Source organism: Lathyrus oleraceus, chromosome 2 (assembly GCF_024323335.1).
Source record: "Lathyrus oleraceus cultivar Zhongwan6 chromosome 2, CAAS_Psat_ZW6_1.0, whole genome shotgun sequence".
Classification (NCBI taxonomy): domain Eukaryota; kingdom Viridiplantae; phylum Streptophyta; class Magnoliopsida; order Fabales; family Fabaceae; genus Lathyrus; species Lathyrus oleraceus.
In genome coordinates, this window is record NC_066580.1 from 237,569,162 (window position 1) to 237,582,933 (window position 13,772).

At 32.5% G+C, this 13,772-nt stretch overlaps 1 protein-coding gene across 4 annotated transcripts; it reads right to left on the minus strand.

Annotated features, from left to right (window-relative positions):
• Positions 1-4,240: 4,240 nt before the first annotated feature.
• Positions 4,241-7,997, minus strand: LOC127119008 (CRS2-associated factor 2, mitochondrial). Of its 4 annotated transcripts, none has more exons than XR_007802543.1 (4): positions 6,957-7,997; positions 6,748-6,875; positions 5,318-5,545; positions 4,241-4,935 (listed from the first exon to the last, which is right to left on the minus strand). XR_007802543.1 is itself a non-coding variant. In XM_051049218.1 (3 exons), the coding sequence occupies exons 1-3, from the start codon at positions 7,720-7,722 to the stop codon at positions 5,453-5,455; spliced, it is 987 nt and encodes a 328-aa protein (XP_050905175.1). In that variant the 5' UTR covers positions 7,723-7,997; the 3' UTR covers positions 5,246-5,452. The 4 variants fall into 4 exon arrangements, 2 of the variants coding, with proteins under 2 accessions (XP_050905175.1, XP_050905176.1); XR_007802544.1 differs by lacking the exon at positions 4,241-4,935 and adding an exon at positions 5,144-5,205; XM_051049218.1 differs by lacking the exon at positions 4,241-4,935 and having other exon boundaries at positions 5,246-5,545.
• Between the last annotated feature and the right edge of the window lie 5,775 nt (positions 7,998-13,772).

Below are 13,772 nucleotides of genomic sequence, written 5' to 3' on the forward strand. Positions count from 1 at the left end.
AAATTATGGTTAGTAAAGGCACCTCCTAGCAAAAGAGCAAGTATAGGGGCTGGTGTGACACAATGGGATTTTTCACATCTCCTTTTTTTGCAATTAAACTTTGTTTCTTTTCTTTTTCTTTTTATTTTTCATTATTTTCCTTTTCCTTTTTATTTTTCATTATTTTCCTTTTCCTTTCTTTCTTGATCATTTTTTCTCTCATTTTATTTTGATCTTCTCTCACCTCACTAGGATTTAATGGTACAAGATTGATCTTTTGATCATGATGCATAAAAGAATACTTATTATAATATCCATCATGATTGGCTTTTCTATCAAATTGCCAACGCCTCCCTAATAAGAAATGACTAGCTTCCATTGGTATTACATCACACAAGACCACATCCTCATACTTTCCAATTTTAAAACATGCCTTAACTTGTTTATTAACAAGCATTTCTACACCTTTATTAAGCCATTGGAGTTTGTAAGACTTAGGGTGAAGTTTTGTTTCCAAATTGAGTTTACAAACCAAACATGTGCTAGCAATATTTGTACAACTTCCTCCATCAATAATTAAATAACAAACCTTTCCTTGCACAAGGCATCTTGTATGAAAAAGGTTTTCTCTTTGACTTGTATCCTCCTCTTTGATTTGGCTTCCCAACATTCTTTTCACCATGAGTAAATCTCCACTAGGTATTTCTTCTTCTTCTTCTTCTTCTTCTTCTTCTTCTTCAAACTCCTCATCATAATCATCATCCGCCTCTTCAATAATATCTTCATTTTCCTCCATAAGCATAGTTCTCTTTGTTGGACAATAAATGCAATGTGTCCTTGACCTTGTCACTTGAAACATTTAACACTTTTGTTAGTTAAAACACTTGAAGAAGGTAATAGTTTTATCTTTATTTTTAATGTGGCTTCCTTATATGATGAAGCACCTTCCTTCTTTGTTTTGTCCTTCCAACTTTGAGAATTGAAAGTGGTAGTGCTTATCCTTTCGATGCCTTTTCTCTTGAGTTGTCGTTCTACCTTGATAGCTTGATGCACCAAATAATCTACTTCCACACAGTGATGCAGCTCCACTATGTCACTTATGTCACGATTTAGGCCATGAAGAAATCTAGTCATTGTTGCCTCATTATCTTCCTCCACATTGCCTCTTATCTTCGAAACCTCCATCTCTTTGTAATATTCATCAACATTTTTAGAACCTTGATGGAGCCACTGTAATTTATTATGTAAGTCCCTATGATAATAGGAAGGAACAACTCTTCTTCTCATAATTCTTTTCATCTCCTCCCATGTGTTGATGGCTTGATCTTCATATCTTCTCCTTTCTTTGGCTGTTTGATCCCACCACACCAAGGCATATTCTGTAAATTTAAGGGCGACAACTTGTATTTTTTGAACATTAGTATAATTGTTACAAGTAAAAATTTGTTCAATTTTTGTTTCTCATTCTAAATAAGCATCTGGATCTTTTTTCCCTTGAAAGGTTGGAACTTTAATTTTTATACCACTCAATCTTTCCTCTCTAGGCCTTCCCACTCTCTTCTCCTTAACCTTTACTCCTTATCAATGTTATTTTGTAGGTTTTCTAATTGATAAATCCTTGCATGAATTGCCTCTGTTTGTTCTATCAATATCTCTCTCATTTTAGCTGTGAGAGCTTCCAACAATAGTCTATTAGACTCTATTCGACGAAGGCTTCCAACATCTATCTCATTTTAGTTGTGAGAGCTTCCAACAATGGTTAATTAAATAATAATAATAATAATAATAATAATCCTCACGTGTTTACACTCAAAATTTTCCTTTTTTTTTTAAATGAACACTCTTGCATTTTTTCACTCAAATGCTCTTTTTAGTTCTTTAAAGAAACCAAATTCAATCACACAAGAAAAATAAATTTCAAATGATAAATATTCAAAAGGCTAGAAATGAAGGGGAAATGGAAATAAAACAAAGGCAATAAAGGAGAAATTAAGACAAAGGAAATTAACAAGGGAAACTAGAATGTGGCAAAAAATAAAGCAATATGGATAATCACAAGCTTAACACAACTAGAATTTATGATTTTTTTTTATTTTATATATATATATATATATATATATATATATATATATATATATATATATATATATATATATATATATATATATGATTCAATACAAGATAATAAGAATGGAAATTGAAAATTTCAAAAAGAAATAGTCATATACGAATCGTGCTCTTGATATCACTCGATGACTAACCATATTGTTTTTCAACCATTTTTCTCATAATTGGACTAATTTATGAAACTTGTGATTTTAATGTGATAAGATGGGTGAGAGATCACGAAATTTTATTTAGTATTAAAGTTATGACAGAATTGAAACAAAGTAACTTGAGAAAGAAATAGATTGAAAAGGATAGAAGTGGGGCGCCACACTCTTTCTATGATTTAGAAATGATGATAAGCCTAAGTGAAGATCACCACAAGAAAATTGGTTTCTTGATAAGATCTAAATTTTGGTCAATCCATAACCAAAGGAGCAAAATTCTCAAAATCACACAAAGTGTTTGTTTAACAAAATTCAACTTGATTTTTCATTCATGATTAGCTCCCTATTTATAGGTAAATGGTAGCTTACAATAGTAACTCAAGAAATTCTACAACTTCCGCCCACTAATCTAATAATAATGATTTGGGAATAAAAGGTCACGCACTAAAGGTGGTGGAGAAAGTGGATATTCATTGTCTTGATTAATAATAGCAATTTATAGCTATTTTAATTAATGCATCCCACCTATCTCTTTCTTCCTCCTTCGAGGTTTTACCTATTTATTTCTTTAGCCCATTATTTATTTAGAAACATAAAATCCACGAAATTTTAAAGCTTTAAGAGCTTTAGAATGTTTAAAACCCACAAAAAATGTTTTTGGCCAAAATTTGACAAGTTGAGCCCTAACACATTTTATTACAACATAATTGATTAAAAAAATAAAAATGGATCAACAAGCCCACGTGACATGCCCTCTTCATTAGCTTGGACCAATATGACAAGTCTTAGCCCATTTCTTTTCAATTGATCCCTTGCTCTCACTGGTTTGTTCATAAATTGTATTAGCGCACCATTGACTCTCCTAGCACGTGCCCTTGTCATATTACCTCCTAAGTTTTGGATTACTTCATTTAAGTCTTGGTTCTCCATGTCCTCACCAGTTTTGATTGATAGAGTTCCAATAAAGAGTTATGTGAGATTCGTTAGATAACTAATCATGTTCAACCTTGAACCAAAAACCCCATTATTATGTTACTTAACTTTAATGATTGAGTGTGAGTGGTAGTTGCAAAGGTACATTAGGGAATTTAATGTTTTACGTGAAACTTTTTGTGTGTATCAGATTAATGATTCAGTTTGTGATTATGGTGTTTCAAGACTGCTTTCCAACAAAGAAAAATATTAATTTCTTTTCCAAGGAAGACTTCGGTAGAACCAAGTGAAGGTTGTTGCGGATTAAGTTCGGAGTTTCCAAGATCCTTTATTAGAACAGAGGCTCGGGTAAGGGATTTCTGGTATGTTTGAGTGAAGACTACTTTTGATAGAAGCTTGGAGCAAAACTTTGATTCTAGCAAGGCAATTGGCTCAAGATCAAGTGAAGATCTTATGAATTTTGCAGTTTTTAGTTATCTGTTACAACATAAGGGAAATCTAGATTCAAATATGTGTTTACTTAAGCATATTTTAGCTTGAAGTGTCCATTGTTCTCTTAATTGTCTCTTGTATAAAAAACTCATATATTAATTTGTAAAATAGTGGAAGAAGTAACAAATTTTCAATGATTCACCGTTGAAGACTGGACTAAGCGCTAATGGTGAAGAATGGGCTAAACCAGTATAAATCTAGTGCACAAATCTTTATTATGATTTTCATAGAGAAACTTTTATTTTTTATAAAAAAGTATATGTATCTTAATTTTCTTAATTTGTTAGTATAAGTTACCGCAACTTTTTTTAAAAATCTTTTATTAATATTTTTATAGAGAATTTTTTTTATAAACATACCTGTATCTTAATTTTTTAAATGTCATTTTGTATCAAAATTCTTATTCAAACACTAAAAAAATGTGGTTATTATGTTTAAAATAATAATTTGTTGGATTTAATTGATTTTTGTTTTTGATAAACATTGCAATCATGAGAGTATTTAATGAGTTAAACGTCAATTTGATAATATATTTGAGTATAATTTCTTTTGAAACAAAGCAATTATGAGACTTAATTAGCATTTGTTCTAAGAAAAAAAATATGCATTTTACAATATTGTTAAAGTGATAGGTTGATAGGTTCTCTCACTTATAAAAACTTAACTATCCACATTTTCAACCAATGCGGGACTATTCCCCACACTTGCTACATTCTCAACACTCCCCCTCAAGTGTGTGAGTCCACAATGTTCCCCTCAAGTGAAAGATCTTCTTACTTTCACAAACTCTTGTACCGCACGAAATGTTTCTTGTACCACACGAAACGTTTCTTACTCATCACCTTTGTGACGTCGTTGATACTCTTCAATAAACATTTGCTACATTCTCAACACTCTCCCTCAAGTGTGTGAGTCCACAATGTTCCCCTAAAGTGAAAGATCTTCTTACTTTCACAAACTCTTGTACCGCGCGAACGTTTCTTACTCATCGCCTTTGTGACGTCGTTGATACTCTTCAATAAAATGTTTCTTACTCATCACTCTTGTGACGCCGTTGACCTTCGATACAAATAAGTCGATTCTTTCTCAAACCAAAGACTCATGATATCATGTGTTTGGAGAATTTTTTACTAAGGAGGATTGAAAATTGTGAAACTTATTCTTTTAAAACAACACGTTTGTGAGAGACTCGCCACATATTCTTACCAAATCTTTGGGTGAATATGTGATGTCTTTACAATATTTCTTCATTTATTACCTATGAAAGAGAAATTTCAAAAATTATAAGAAAAAATAGTAATAAATGATATAATAGTATATTAAGAAAAATGTCATTAATGTTAAGTAAGATGATTTATAATTTGGGACAAAAAAATTTGACAAAATGACTTATAAATTAACAACGACTAACATTTATCATTTCAAAAAACAAATGAACAATAAAAGCCATAAAGGCTTCCTGATCGGTAGCAAGCTGATTAGAGTGATTTTAATTATGAACCAATGAATTTCCCTTCTTGCAGATCACCTGATTATGATTCCATGAACACAAATAATGACTAACAAACTCTGTCTAAACCAAATTTATTAGTCAAGGAAATGGTACCATACAGCAATTTCAATTAAAAATGAATACTAACTTTGCATTATAGTCAAGTAACATTCTCCTGCCAAGGTCTGCTGAGCGTATATATGAGACGTGCATATGATAGACTGAATCAAAATGTCAATAGCACACCATCTTGAAAACAACTCTTAATTCTAGTCTATCTCCATTATGGGTCTGAAGGCTGTTCTTGATCTAAATTTCCTCTCCAAATGATTATCTGTTCATCCTTGAACAAGATAGGGACACATGGCACTAAATCCTGTGCTAATAGGAATAAATTTAAATACATTAGGCACAGCATGCACATTTTCTTTTCAATCTAAATTAAGAGCATTGAACTTTATAGACATTATTCAAGTGAAAGAAATTGATTCAATATTCCTGGAGTAAAAATGCTGAATGAACTATCTGGTATAGGTGTGGGATCTGTGTCCTGTGTAGGAGCAAAAATGCTGAATGAACTATCTGGTATAGGTGTGGGATCTGTGTCCTGTGTAGGAGCAAAACGGAATTAATGGATGAAAATGATCCATAACAAGTACTTGTCCTCGAAATTGACAGAAGGACTCAATAAGCCCCCATGAGGAAAATCAAGGAATGTTCAATATTACAAAGTTTTAAGCTTGTTACAATGGGTGGATGTATTAGAGAAAAAATAGTTAAGAACTGTTGCCGGATAGTTGTAGACTTGTAGAGCTTCCGGAGGTCATTGTAGCAAAGACATTTATGCTCGTCCGAGGATTATGAATGTTTCTATGGTGGTTTAGAAAATGAGTCTCACCGGAGAAGGGTCGGTGGTAACTTATGATACACGTGGAAGAAGGGTCCCCCAGAGAAAATATGTCGTTGCGAAAAGCCGGAAAAGTGTCAAATAAATAATAGACTGCTTAGGAGGCTTGCAGAAAAGAGATGCTGAAGCACTGAAAAAGGATAGAACTTGACGGAATTTTTTTCCGGCGGCGGCTGCATAAACCCCACTAGCTACATGATCAGAACGTAGAGCATGGTGTGTGTGATTGGTTTTGTGTTGTCTAAGTCGGACTAAACTCACCTCTAATAATAAATATTTGGATTTGATTCTGACAATTCCTTCCAATCAAAGCCATTTTCATGGCAGGTTTTCAAGAATTTAAGTTTTCACCATTGAGATGATGAGAAACAATGGTTAATCCAGCATGATGATTGTGATGAATGAAATAGAGATTATGTTGGTATGCCATGGCAAGTCGAGAATTGATTGGAAGAAGAAGCGGAAAATGGAAATGCTATTTTCTGGATGGCTGATGCTAGCTAGTATTGAAGTAGAGAGAAAGTGAAAGAGATTGTTTCAATGTTGATGGTGTAAAAATGATAAATGAATATTTAAAGAGGCAAATAGCTTTAGATAGTGTAGTCTAAGTCTCTAACACCATGAAACTAATTTAATTTAAAGAAAGAGAAGGTGAGGGTTGATAGACATACCCTTAGCTTGACTCCAATCTTTTTGCAGTCAGTTGTACCAACATGAGTGCAGTCCAGTCTAACAACCTCTTCAGTCTTAAAAGCCTCCCTGACCCTCTCCACTACATTCACATAAACACCATTTCTTGCTGAAGATGAAAATCATAAATTAGCAATTTGAATGATAAGACCGTGAATGGGAAAAGGATGAAATTGTAAAGTGGACTTACTGAGTTTGATGAGAGGATGAGAGTTGAATCCCTTATTTCTCAATTGTTTAGTTTGATGGTGCGTGAGGGTTTGGATGACATTGTTGACGAGTTTAGGATATATCGGTGCATAAGGCTTCCACAGCATTAGCGGTATGAGTGGACGTTTAGTGGGGTCATAATGACGTCCTCTGTACAAGAGGAGTATATTGATGATTCTGTAGATGATTTTGCCACCAGATTTGTCCTCAAGATGGAAGCAAATATTGTTCATGTCTAGAGTTGGCACACCCAAGCACTTAATCCTCACAGCTTCGGCCTTCTTCCAATGGTTATGGATGTCATCCAAGGTGTTGTGAGTGACTCCACCCTTCCCTAAATTGATTTGTCTAGAGCAGTCGCTGTGACGGTAGCGTTCCACCAGTTGGGAGACCTCGTGGTCCTCTAGCGGGGCTCCCAGAATCCTGTTACGCTCCTCTTGAATTCTGTTGAGGTCGACTGGATGATTGACCGGGGCAGAGGTACCAGTCCACTTGCGGTCCAGGCGGGATGGGCCGAATGGAGAGAATTTGGGCGATTCGCGGAAGCTGATGGGTTTAATGGAGGGGTCGGTTTCTGAATACGAGTATCTGAAGTGGAATGGAAGATCCGATTTGAGAGGTAGATTCGCGGAACCATCTCCTTTTCCAAAGGGAGAGAACGGCGGGTCGTATAGGTCGTGGGTAACGGATTGGGAGAAAAAGCGATGACAACGGGTCGGGAAGGAAAACAGAGACTGGTTCCTCATTCAGACTAGTATTCTTGATTTCAAGAAACGGGGGAGTAAGGGACCTCTCCTACAAATTACCAAGACAACAACATCAGTGTGTTACAGTTAACCAAATAACAATGGTGACTTACCATGCGTTTGCTTCGAAATAGATTGATGGGAAAGGAGGTGAGCCGAGACAATAATAATATGATGGATTAAGTTTTGAGGTGTGCTATGGTTACACTCAATTTTCTTCGGCCATGGTATACCATTTTACTACACCGTATGCCATCACACCTTATGTATGCACTTGTTTTAGTTTTTCAAAATGAGATAAAAAAAATATTAAAAAATGATGAGCATGTATTTATGGTAGAAATTAGGGTGTAAGTGTATTATTGGGTGTAATAGTATCATTTCTCAATTTTCTTATACCTTATCTACACCATAACTTTTTTTAAAGCATTTAATCATTGACAATTTGACACAAAAACCAAAGCAAAAGAAAATTATTAAAAAAACAAATGTATATATAACCGTATCTATATACGGTATTGGTGTATCTTTCTAGTATCATTTTAGCATTTCACTTAAGTTTTAGGAGAGGCGACTAGAAGAGGAACAAATTTTTTCAAAATCACACTTTTTGTGACTCTGGAATAGGAGTAGGAGGAAAGCCAAAATGTGAATTTTGATGCTAAATTTTTTTGTTATATTTATTAAAATATTTTTAATTTTATTTAAATTTTTAAAATTTTCTAATATTTCAATTTTTGTATATTGTGTAATTTTTCTACGGTGTTTTCATAAATTTATTATTATAATTTTCTATCTTTAAATTATTTTTGATTTTTGTGTTTAATATAGATTATAATCACTCTATTTTTTTACTATCACTTCTTTTCGAAAAAAATTAAAAGATTAGAAGTTTTGCATACAAAAAAACATTAAATCTAATTCCCCCATTTTAAATTGTCTCTCATACTTATATAATGTAACTTAAATTATCTTAACATTCTCCTTAAATCCAAACACTCTTTAGTATGATATAGTCTTTCACCTAGACATGCTCACATGAGAAATCCATCAAACAGCCTATGAAAGGTTGGAGTTGATGTCTAACCAATTTGATATTGAATATTTTTTTTCTTCATATTTTGATAAATTTATAAAACTTGTATTTTTAATATGATAAGTTGAGTAACTACACAAAGTTGGGACAAAATTGTAACAATTGAAATTTTAGAAAGAAATCGATGGAAATTATAGAAATAGGGCGACACATTTTTTCTATAAATTAAAAAAGATGATAAGCTTAAGTGATGATCATCACAAGAAACTTGATTTCTTGATAAGATCAAAAACATGGTCCAATCTAGAAGCAAATGCGCAATGCTTTTAAATTCACACGATGTGTTTGATTAACAATTAACAAAATTCAACTTATTTTTTATTCATGATTCCTTATTTATAGATGTAAGGTATCATGTTGATTTTACCATATAATTCATGAACCACTAGAAATTCAACCCAAAATTCTATCAATAATGGCTTGGGGTCAAAAGGTTACATGTTAAAAGAAGGTGGTGGGGATGGATATTCATTGCTTTGATGAATAATATTAATTTATATTCAATATTATCAATGCAACCCAATATATATATATATATATATATATATATATATATATATATATATATATATATATATATATATATATATATATATATATATATATATATATATATATATATATATATATATACACTCTGAAGCACGTGTACTTCATTTTAGATAAAGTATCGGTATTGGGTACGGTACGCACTAAAGCCGTACCAATTTTTTTTGTTTTCTTTTTAAGTTGGAACACCAACTGGTACACATTTGGTACCACGTATCCAAATTTCAAATTTTATAAATTTTTTTGAAGGGTATAATTTGGACTTTTTTTCCTAAGTAAAAATTAGGTTAATTATTCTATTTAAAAATAAAAAAGTTCTTTCACAACCAAGTTCTTCATCTTCTGTCGAGAGAAATTGGAACACAATTAAATTTATTCACTAATTGAGAAGGAATAGGCTCAATTCAAAGAGGATCAAGGATTTAGTTTTTGTTCATACAAATCTATGTCTTCTCATGTTAATGTTTATAATATTGGAGCAACAAAAATATGGGATATTGATGGAGATGAATGAGATTTATTTGATGTAACTGATATTTTTGAAGTTGTTAGTTTTTCTCTCGATAAACCTGAACTAGAAGCCGTTCTTTTTAATGATATCATAATTTATGAATATTTTTTAAGTGTAATTTATTTATGTTATTGCGCAAAATATTAACTTTTTTTTAAGTAAATTATTTTGTAATTTTAATATTTTGTTGTTATTTAAACAATATAACACCTTTGTTGTTTTTATAATTGTATTTAAAAAAATTATATTAAAGTACTCGTACCTTAGTTTTTCTAAAAATGTCGTACTCCGAACCAGTACTCGTACTGGGTACTGGGTACGTACTCGTACCTATGCAACTATATATATATATATATATATATATATATATATATCATATATATATCACTCCTCCGTCAATTCTTTGGTTTTTTCTTTATTCATCTTATTATTTAAATGAAAAGGGGAATGCACGGAAATTTCAAAGCCTTGGAAGTTTTAAATAGGTTATATAACACACTAAAAAGAAATAGAGTATTTTGGGTCAAAATTGGACAACTTAGGCTCTTAAACATTTTATTACAATATGATTAATTAAAACAATAAAATGGGGTGACAAACTTACTAGTCATGTTATATTCACGAGTTTGAATCAAAATGATACCTAAGAAAATCACATGATTTGTGCAAAATACACACTTTTCTAGGTTGACATACAATTTTTTTTGTCTTAGCACTTGTAAATAACTCTTAAATGAATGCAATGATCATCTAAGTTCTTGCTATAGATTAAAATATAATCAAAATACACAATAAACTTATCCAAAAATCCCCTAAAGACATGGTTCATTAATCTCATGAAAGTATTAGGTACATTAGTTAACCCAAAAGGCATAATCGTCCACTAATACTAACCAAATTTTATTTTAAAAGTAGTTTTCCATTTTTCCCTTTCCTTTTTCTAATTTGGTGATATCCACTATTTAAATTAATTTTAGAAAATAAGCATGCACCAAACAATTCATCAAGCATCTAGTCTAGGAATGAGATGCTTGTATTTAATGGTAATATTATTAATGACCATACAATTAGTGCACATCCTCAATCTACCATCCTTTTAGGGACTAAAATTATAGTGACAATGCAAAGACTTAATCTTTCTCTTTCCCACCATTTACTTATCAATTCAACCACTTGTCTTTAACTCTTTTGAGTTTGTTGTGAACTACTTTCATGTGTTGGTATGTTAGAAAAATATGCTTTAAAATTAAGGTCAATAAAATATTCAATTCCTCTTTTTGGTGGTAATCCACTCGGTATCTCATTTGGAAACAAATCTTTAAATTCCTGCACACACAAAAAACTCAACATAATTTGACAGTTTTTTTCATTAGAAATCATGGTTGTTAAAGGTACATACCTCTTTACAAAAAAAGCAAGTATAGGGGTTGGCGTGACACAATTGCATTATTATTCTCTCCTTTTTTGAAATTAAACTCTCTTTTCTTTTTATTACTATTGTTTTATCATTCTTTTCTTTTTCTTTTTCATTTTCATTATTTTATTTTTCTTTCTATTTTCTTTCCTGATAATTTATTCTCTTATTTCTTTTTATCTTCTCTCACATTATTAGGATTTAATGGCACAAGATTAACTTTTGACCATGATGCATAAAAAAATATTTACTGGAATAACCATCATGATTGACTTTTCTATCTAATTGTCACGACCTCCCTAATAACAACTGACTAGTTTTCATTGGTACTACATCACACAACACTAGATCCTCATAGTTTCCATTTTTAAAACAAACCTCGACTTGTTTAGTAACAAGCATCATGCATTTTCACTATGCCATTGGAAAATTTAACACTTTTGTTAGTTAAAACACTTTAAGAAACAATGTGATAAGATGGAGTAAGGACACTAATTTAGAAATAATTGAATTGGGACAAAATTGTAACAACATAAAATTTAGAAAGAAAATGACGGAAATAATAGAAAATGTAGTGCCAAACTCTTTCTAGGAATTATAAAGGATGATAAGCATAAATGAAGACCATAACAAGAAAATTGATTTCATGATAAGATAAAAAAAACTTGGTCAAATCCATAACCAAAGGAGCAAAGCTCTTAAATTCACACAATGTATTTGCTTAACAAAATTCAACTTGAATTTTTATTCACGATTAACTCCCTAATCCCTATTTATAGGTATAAGGTAGCTTGCTAATTTTATAATAATAGCTCATGAAATGATACAAATTCAGTCCACTATTTTATCAATAATGTCTTAGGATATTCATTGTTTTGATGAATAATAGTAATTTATAGCCAATATTATCAATGCAACCCCACATAAATATTTCTTCCTCCTTCTTCACTTCCTTGGTTTTTCCTTTATTCATATCATTATTTGAATGGAAAGGGGAAATGCACAAAATTGTATATCCTTGGAAGCTTTAAAATGGTTAAAACACACAAAAAAGATAAAAGTGTTTTGGGTCAAAATTGGATAGCTTAGGACCTTACACATTTTATTACAACATGATTAATTAAAATATTAAAATGGGGTACCAAGCCCATAAGTCGTGCCTTCTTTATTAGTTTGGATCAAAATGATAAGTCTTGGCTCATTTCCTATTAATTGGTCATTTGCTATCATTAGGTTAGGTCACAAATTGTATTAGGGCACCATTAACTCTCATATAATTTTTTTTATAGGATTTCCTTTGGATTACTTCATTTAAGTCTTGGTGCTACATGCACTCACCCATACCTCTTTTGAGTTTAGTTTTAGTCTATCAAAGTCGTCTTGGTATAAGACGACAGTCAAAATTCCTAGGTTGATCAACACTCGTTTGATCTCTCATTCGTCACATTGCACAATTTTAACAATAAGGCCATTCTCATGGGGGAGGATCCTGACAACGTCTTTTTAGAAGAAAAAGATTTATGGGTCTGGACCGCTCTTCGAGTCTGCCTTAGATTTAGTCAGCGAGTTTTCTACCTCCATGACTTGGCAGGCATATCCTCTACGAGAGGGGCCAGGATCTCCTTCTCCAGCAAACCCTTTGGCTATTGTGTTAAAATTATGGTAGATTGGTTGGTCCTATTCTCTTTTCCCGAGTTCTTTCCTAGACATATGGCTTCTAGTATGATTACGCCCCTAGGTTTTCAAATCACCCCTAGTCTGTTGAGAGTTTTCCCTAACATACTTCTTCAGGTAACCCTCTTGTATAAGCCGCTCGATTTATTTCTTAACTTGATAGCAAACATCAGTGTGATGATCCTTCATTTTGTGGTGATTGCACCATCTTTTGAGTTCATACCCCATTATATTTGTCTTACAGTCTGGTGGATGTGGAATATCATGAGTGTGGAACACTTCACGTTAGATTTGCTCTCGACGAGTATTGAGGTGAAATGTCAATGGGCCTCCCACTCCGCTTGAAAGTCCTAATGTCTCTGACAAACGAGGTATAATGACTCTTGCCTTATTGCTATAATGCGTCGGATACACCTAAGGCACACTTTTTGATGTCTTTGGACTTCTTCTAGATGTTTATCTCCTTGCCTTTGATGTAACATTCAACATCTGCCATGATTCACTTTATGGAGGCAGTGGGCTTCTAGGTGAGTGACCCGATGAAATGACCATCTCTTAAAATGTTTTATAAAGCTCCTACCAACATTTTCTGGTTTGGATGAATTAGCTTGATAATTTCCTAATTGAAACTGGAGAGATATTCCCTCAACGACTCTGAATTCCCCTGGCGGAATTGAACAAGCTAACGGTGGACACTTTTGGTGTTTGCTTGTTGAGAATTGGTAGACCAATTTCATGGAGAGATCCTGATAACTGGTCACTAAGAGGCGAGGGAGGTTCATGAATCACCTCAGGGATGCCTCCAT

What these genes read in the sequence shown, in the direction of transcription:
- LOC127119008 (XM_051049218.1), bottom strand. Translation starts at nt 7,722, where the DNA reads ATGAGGAACCAGTCTCTGTTTTCCTTCCCGACCCGTTGTCATCGCTTT. An exon ending in TCATCCTCTCATCAAACTCA is followed by an intron (nt 6,876 to 6,956) that starts GTAAGTCCACTT and finishes TTTCATCTTCAG; the next exon opens with CAAGAAATGGTGTTTATGTG. An exon ending in AGATTGGAGTCAAGCTAAGG is followed by an intron (nt 5,546 to 6,747) that starts GTATGTCTATCA and finishes CTATTAGCACAG; the next exon opens with GATTTAGTGCCATGTGTCCC.